Source organism: Lycium ferocissimum, unplaced genomic scaffold (genome assembly GCF_029784015.1).
Source record: "Lycium ferocissimum isolate CSIRO_LF1 unplaced genomic scaffold, AGI_CSIRO_Lferr_CH_V1 ctg673, whole genome shotgun sequence".
NCBI lineage: Eukaryota > Viridiplantae > Streptophyta > Magnoliopsida > Solanales > Solanaceae > Lycium > Lycium ferocissimum.
Genome location: NW_026726477.1, coordinates 76462 through 83578, shown reverse-complemented (window position 1 = coordinate 83578; position 7117 = coordinate 76462). Strand labels below are relative to the sequence as shown.

General features: G+C 35.3%; 1 protein-coding gene across 3 annotated transcripts; it reads left to right on the top strand.

The window, feature by feature from the left end:
* Positions 1–1512: 1512 nt before the first annotated feature.
* Positions 1513–6789, top strand: LOC132045472 (anthranilate phosphoribosyltransferase, chloroplastic-like). Of its 3 annotated transcripts, XM_059436069.1 has the most exons (9): positions 1523–1899; positions 2985–3128; positions 3202–3363; positions 3449–3532; positions 4466–4745; positions 4829–4888; positions 5428–5546; positions 6223–6357; positions 6447–6789. In XM_059436069.1, exons 1-9 carry the CDS (start codon positions 1684–1686, stop codon positions 6477–6479), a joined length of 1233 nt encoding a protein of 410 aa, XP_059292052.1. In that variant the 5' UTR covers positions 1523–1683; the 3' UTR covers positions 6480–6789. The 3 variants fall into 3 exon arrangements, with proteins under 3 accessions (XP_059292053.1, XP_059292051.1, XP_059292052.1); XM_059436070.1 differs by lacking the exons at positions 6223–6357; positions 6447–6789 and adding an exon at positions 5693–6208 and having other exon boundaries at positions 1513–1899; XM_059436068.1 differs by having other exon boundaries at positions 1516–1899; positions 6223–6789.
* Positions 6790–7117: the final 328 nt, after the last annotated feature.

Below are 7117 nucleotides of genomic sequence, written 5' to 3'. Positions count from 1 at the left end.
TTTCTTATGTAATATATAGAACTTGTTAAATTCCTAGAAATTTTTTTATAGTATTTTTTTAAAGGCTTAATGCATATGCAGCCCCCTAAACTTGTCCTCTTTTCCCATTTTGGTACCTCAACTAAGTGTTGTTCTTATTGAATCCTTGAACTCGTCCTCAAGTGTGTCTATCAAACCCTCTAAATTTGATTTTTGTTAGAAGCAAAAATTAAATCGGGAAAATGAAATTGGAGTAATATTTTAGACATGTGGTAAACTATTCTTTAGGTCATACCCGCAAGGGTGGCTCAGTTGGTTGAGCATGGGACTTTCATAATGGAGGTCTCAGGTTCGAAACTCCCTGCCTACGACAGTAGGGGATTTGCCTTCTGGGTCGAGCTCGTCGCACTGGGCTTGCCTAGTGCGGGTTACCTCTTCTGTGTGGTTTGCGAGCTATTGCACAGGAGCTAGGTTTACCCTGTGCGCACCCGAAGGGTAGCGGCTGCGGGTTCCCATGTCATCAAAAAAAAAAAACAAACTATTCTTTAGGTCATGTATGTGTCAGTTTCTGCTCTTCCACTGCTAGCTTAATTAAGAGTTTCTCTTTTCCCCCTCTCAATTGCTGCTAATCTTAGCTAAGAGATGACATAGTTAAATTATAATATATATTAACATGTTGCTACATTGAAGATGAAATACTGTGCAAGTCGGATTGTGTTTGATAGACACACTTGAAGACTAGTTCAGGAGTTCAATAGAAACAACACTTAGTTAAGGTGTCAAAATAGAAAAAAGGGACAAGTTTAGGGCGCCGCATATGCATTAAGCCTTTTATAAATCTTCTTGTTAGGTTCTTTTGGTTCTGCCACCGACTCTAGATCCTATTTTTTTACGAGTTCTTTATTTTTTCAGACATTTATATGTCAGTAATAAACATAGAGAACTTTCAATACTTTATATTTTATTCTTAACTTTATTTTATTTCGACCGAGATGAACTTAAATAGACAATATAGGCAATGAGATTTCATAGTCTTAACTCTTTTTGTTAAATATTTAAATATAAATGCATGTCATGTCCTAGCTACCTATGGAAATTAAAATGTCCTGCGAGACTTCTATGCTACTAATGTGAATGGCACTACTGTTTTGGAATAACGGGATTCCTACGGGATGTTTTTTGATGTCATAGTTTATTAGGATTAATATTAATATAATGGTCTTTGCCCCTAAAAAAAAAAGCTCTAAACTTACTTATTTGGGATAGATGCCTAGTAGTGGTAGTAGTTCTTGTCTGGGTTACTAGGTATGTTTAAATATTAAAGTGAAAATATGGATCGTGTAACTATTACTATTAAGTAACATAAAAATTACATATTTTATACTTATTAGATTAATATAAGTACGTACCGGATGCTAGTAAAGAATTTACGATTAATGTGATGAAACCAGTAACTCAGAAAGACTCGTATAACTTAGAGAATCAACGACTCCTCTTATAAGTAGTTATATCAATGTAAGTTAATCTACTCCTAACAATCCCACTTTCCAATATCGTTGGAGTATTTTGTTAAGTACTAATTTGGATGCTTGAGCACCGTTAGCAGTAGATTAAAGTGATTCTCATTATGGGTAGTTGGCACTTGGCATTATTGTTCTCCAAGTGCATTTATGGCATAGAGCAGAGTCGGCACCTAATAAACTGATGTCACATCTACCCTTTACAAACAAACAACGAACAATGGCGGTGCTTGGAATCTCCCCTATTGTTTGTTCCTTTTCTTTCTACAAAATTTCTGATTTCCAAACTCAAAATTATGTGTTTACCGTGCCTTCCATTCGGAGGAGATGGAATTGTGTAGCCAATGACTTGCCCCGCTCTTCTTCTCCAATGCAGCTCCCCATTTTATCATCTAAGGAGGTTAGCATTCAATGTCATTATTACACCCCATTCCTTTTTACTTGTCCTAGTTGACTTTGACACTTCTCTTAAGATACTTAATGATGAGGGTAATATATTATTGGTAGAAAATAATGAATCTCACTTAATTTGTTAAACTAGAAGTAACAAGAAAAAATTATTTTTAGTATAAAGGATAATAAAAAAGGAACGGAAGGAGTACCATAAAAGATACATAGTTACTCAACTTTCATTTTATTCACTGAAGTCATTAAACTAATTTTGTAATAAAAAAGAACTCAACTTTTGTGATACTTGAACAAAATTGAGTAATTTTTATGTTACAAAAAGTAGCTTTTTGACTTTGGTGCAATAAGTCGAGTGACCCTCCTTAAAAGATGTTCAGTGACAGTTCGAAATTACCCCCACAAGTAAGGGTTAAATTTAGGTAGGGCTGTTCAACGTGAACCACTTTACTAGCTAAGTCACAAAACAATTGTGCTATACCTATTATATTAAAGTAACTAAAATTAACTAATTATTCCTATAAAATCACAAAACCTTATCTTTCTAACAGTAAAGTCATCTTGATGGATAAGTTTTAAGTATGTTATAGTGAGTAAAATTTAGTGACCTTACTGTTATACGATAAAGTTCAATTACTATTTTTTTGTAACTTTAAGTGTTATAGTTGGTTCAGTAACTTAGGCCCCATTTGTCCATAGATATCAAAAAAAAATTTCACTTTTTTTTTGGAATTGTAGAGTTGGAGTTGTGTTTGGCCATAGTTTTTGAAATTGTAGTTTTTGGTAAAATGTAGTTGTAAAAAGTGAATTTTTTTTGAAAAATAAGTTTTTTGAGTTTTTGGTATTCCGGAATACAACTTCAAGTTGTATTCGGAATTTTCATGGCCAAACGCTTATTCCGGAAAAAAGTAAAAAAAATTTCCGAAAAAAAGTGAATAATTTTTATGGCCAAACGGCACCTTAATATGACAAAAACACAAAATAATAGTTATAGTAGGGAATACAGTTTAGAAACATATCTAAAATTGATGTTTGGTACTGTACATAGTTCAGCTGGTTATTGGTTTTTAAGTTTTGCAGTTGCTGGAGCGGTTGTTAAATAAGCAGGACTTGAATGAAGCAGAAGCAGAGGCATCGCTGGATTTCTTGCTAAAAGATGGCAGTGAAGCTCTCATTAGCGCTTTTCTTGTTCTCTTAAGAGCCAAAGGCGAAACCTCTCAAGAAGTATTATTAACATTTCATCAATTGTTATCCATGATATTTCACCTCTTCATGCTTAATGTCAGCATAAATGTAGGTTGTAGGACTGGCAAGATCGATGATCAAATGTTGCAGAAAGGTCGAAGGGTTAAGTGACTCTGTGGACATAGTTGGAACAGGGGGAGATGGGGCCAATACGGTGAATATTTCAACGGGAGCAGCTATTCTAGCTGCAGCTTGTGGTGCTAAAGTTGCTAAGGTTAGATTGATAAAGACAACTTGCTTGGGAGTTAATTATTTATTCGGCTTTGCACTTAATGAGGGGCTGTTGTTTATATGTGCAGCAAGGGAATAGGTCGAGTTCTTCTACTTGTGGAAGTGCTGATGTTTTGGAAGCCCTTGGAGTCACCATTGAGTTAAAGCCTCAGGTCAGTGCGATTGGTAAAGCTGAAGAAATTGCTTGATTAGTTGTTTAAGCTGCCTGTGACGGAGTTTACGTATTAAACTAAACATTATTTACACAATCAGGTCGCTGAAACGCAATTATGGGCAATTTGCTATAATAAACATTGATTATTGATTAGGAAAATGACAAGTAACCTGCTATAACAGATTAGAATGCACCGAGAAAACTCTAGATTTATTATTTCGTATGTTCTAACAAAAGGGCATTTGAACCCTTAAATTAATACAAGGGCATGTTTAGCTCTTTCATGTAGTTCTTTATTTTAACTGTCAAGGAGGGACGAACACAGCAGTCCCTCCTTGTACCCACCGCTTTTCAAATTGTACCCACAGTGAATATTTGTACCAAAAGCTATATAACTTGTACACTTTATTCAACTATTTTTATATCCCACGTAGACATATGTCATAATACTTAATATTTATTCCATTCTCATGTATAGACATATGCACTTCAAATTTAATTCTCCATATTTATTTCCTCTGTGCAGCCTTAGGCATTTCAAAATATGGTAATTTTTATCACCTTTCATTTTACATAAAACATCCGTTTATTCATCAACTTGTTGGTTCCTTTCTAGTCAGCTCTTGGTATAGCAACACATTTGCTTGTTCCTTTTACAGATACGCAAAGTCTAAGCTATGAAGTTCATTTAGATTTTGTCCAAATTTTATCTTTGTTTATGGCCAAATATTGACTTAACTAGTCTCAGTAGTCGTTTTAGCCTGCAAAAGTGATCCACTTGTTCTGAATATGAAAGAAGACTGCTTTTCTTTTTTTCGCCAAAATTCACAAATTGCACGTTATTGAATATTAACACATAACTATTTCTTTCACTCCTTCCATCTTAAAATTGTAATTGGAAAGAAAATTGAGTTGGTTTTACATGGAATAGCGGGTGAAGAAATGCGTGGAAGAAGTTGGGATAGCTTTCATGATGTCCCCATACTACCATCCAGCAATGAGGATAGTCACACCTGTGAGGAAGAAGCTGCGAGTGAACACTATATTTAATATCCTAGGTCCTTTGCTCAACCCTGCTTGGGTACCTTTTGCTGTTGTTGGAGTATACAAACAAGATTTAGTAAGCAAGATGGCCAAAGCACTACAAAGTTATGGCATGAAGAGAGCGTTAGTTGTTCATTCTGAAGGTTTAGACGAAATGAGTCCTCTTGGTAATTTCTTTTTAACCTTTTCTGTTGTATTGTGTATATAAGCTTCCACTTGGCTTTATCAATCATGCAATGTGAATGGACAGGACCTGGAAAGTTACTTGATGTTACACCTGAAAAGATAGAGAACTTCTCTTTTGACCCACGTACGTATCTTTTTTCCTCTTCTTCTAGCACAATGTTTGGTGCCCCCTTTTTGCAAATTCTAATTCAAAGTAATGTTTTGGGAGACTGTATACTGACTCGACTATACCTGCTGTACTGGTAGACCTGCTATTGAAGTTCCGCAACGAATATTTTATGGTTAACAAGATGGTAATTATTGCTAGAATAAGTTATGAAAAGATACTATGGAGTGTTTCTTTATTACACCATGCAGACATTGGTCCATACCAAAATTAGTCAGAGTAGAGATGATCCATCATCAATAGTAAAAGTTGACTTGATTAATGCCTAGATATATATGATCCATCAAAATTGGACTCTATGTGGCTTCGCAACTGCACACTTTCTTTAGATATCTTGTGCAGTAATTACTACTGATTGCAATACAAAAGAAAATGAGGTAACGTTCTCAGGCACATCGAAGTTGTTGTTGCGATTTGACTCCAAAAGAAGAAAATTAGAAGAATCATTAGCTTTGTCAGCATCAGATTCTGTAACTAACATTCGTGTATCGTTGCAGTCGATTTTGGTATACCTCGCTGCACTTTAAGGGACCTGCAAGGGGGAGGGCCAGAGTATAACGCTGAGGTACTAAGGAGTGTGCTTTCGGGTGAGAGGGGGCCAATTGCAGATGCATTGGTAAGACATAATATTCCTCTTGGATCGTTTCATGCAAAGTCTTTTCTTTAGTGGTCATTTGTGACACTACATGAAGTATACCTTTTTATGTCATATGCTATACCTGGAGCTCGCACGATATATAAGTTGAGACTTGTGGTACGTAGGGTCATCACTCATCAGCTAGTAGATGGGAAGTTACTGAAGCAAAATTCTGCTGATGTACTGACAGTATCAAGAATTTTTACACTCTAACTGGATATTTTAAGTTACCATATCAGACTTGCTATGATTACCTGTTCAGGGAACAAAATAAGGTGGCAGACCTATTAGCAAAAGGAGCAAAAAATAACCTTTTGGAAGATTGCACATGCTAGAAGTTCCCTCCGGTGTTTGTGAATGAAATTTTTCGGGTAGACATCCTGGGAACTACATATGATAGACAAACTCTGGTCTATAATAGTATTAGCACAATGGCTCAGTACTGTGTTTTGAATGGGAGCATAAACCCTTCCCAAATTTGTACTAACTAGACAGTTGTTATTACTATATAAAATATCCAGTTAACCCAAAAAAAGAAGAAGAGATTACCTGTTATTGTAAATCAGCTTAAAGCTGATTTTCTCTATACACTGTCAATGTATAGTACTTGAACTCTTACTGATCACATCAAGCCTCTGTGTAAATGCAAATTTAGATACTGAATGCTGCGGCGGCATTATTAGTCAGTGGGCGAGTTAGTAACTTAGCTGAAGGTGTAGCAGTAGCACGTATCACACATCAATCAGGGAAAGCTCTCGATACTCTTAATCATTGGATCGATGTTTCCGCTGTAAGTCAAAATCAGAATTTTGTTTTACAACTTAAATTTTAGCATGTAATGGTTATTCATGTCATTATTCTGATACTATTGAAATACAGAGGGTAAAAGAATCAGTACAGATGCTCAGCTAGAGGATGTAAGGATCAGCATTCAGAATCATGCTCTCTTTTTGCTGAGTAGAGAACAAAGAGTGTAAATTCGTTGGCAATATGTCTATGCTGGTTCAAATCCGATCCCTTCCCCGCCCCCTCGAGAATAGAACAAAATTTTGAAACTTTCAGTATTAATTAGGATTCTTCTTCCGCATGCTCCGTCCAGTTTTATTTCACTGCCTTTTCATTGAATTGCATGGATTGCAAACTGCTGAATTCTGGACTGATATTTTAGATTTTCATTTTTGGGATATATTATCTTTAATTTTATTTTTTACATTAATGGTCTGAGATGTGTGTTACTCTTTTTGTATTATGTTTAATTTGTGTTTATTTTGTATAAAATCCGCCTGAGATGAGCTTAAAAATGCACTACACACGCATATAGACACGCATATAGACGATCCCGATCTGTTTGGGATTGAGATACAGTTCTTGTTTTTTTTACATGTTAATTTCGTGTGTGGTCACTGAACGTTATATAAAATTGTTTTTGTATCATTAAAGTCGCAAAGCTATTTTAGTACCATTGATATTGCTCCTACTGATGAGTTTTCCTGTTTTGTTATTAGATGAAGATATTTTTCTTTCATTTCAATGAGATAATCGTATTTCAG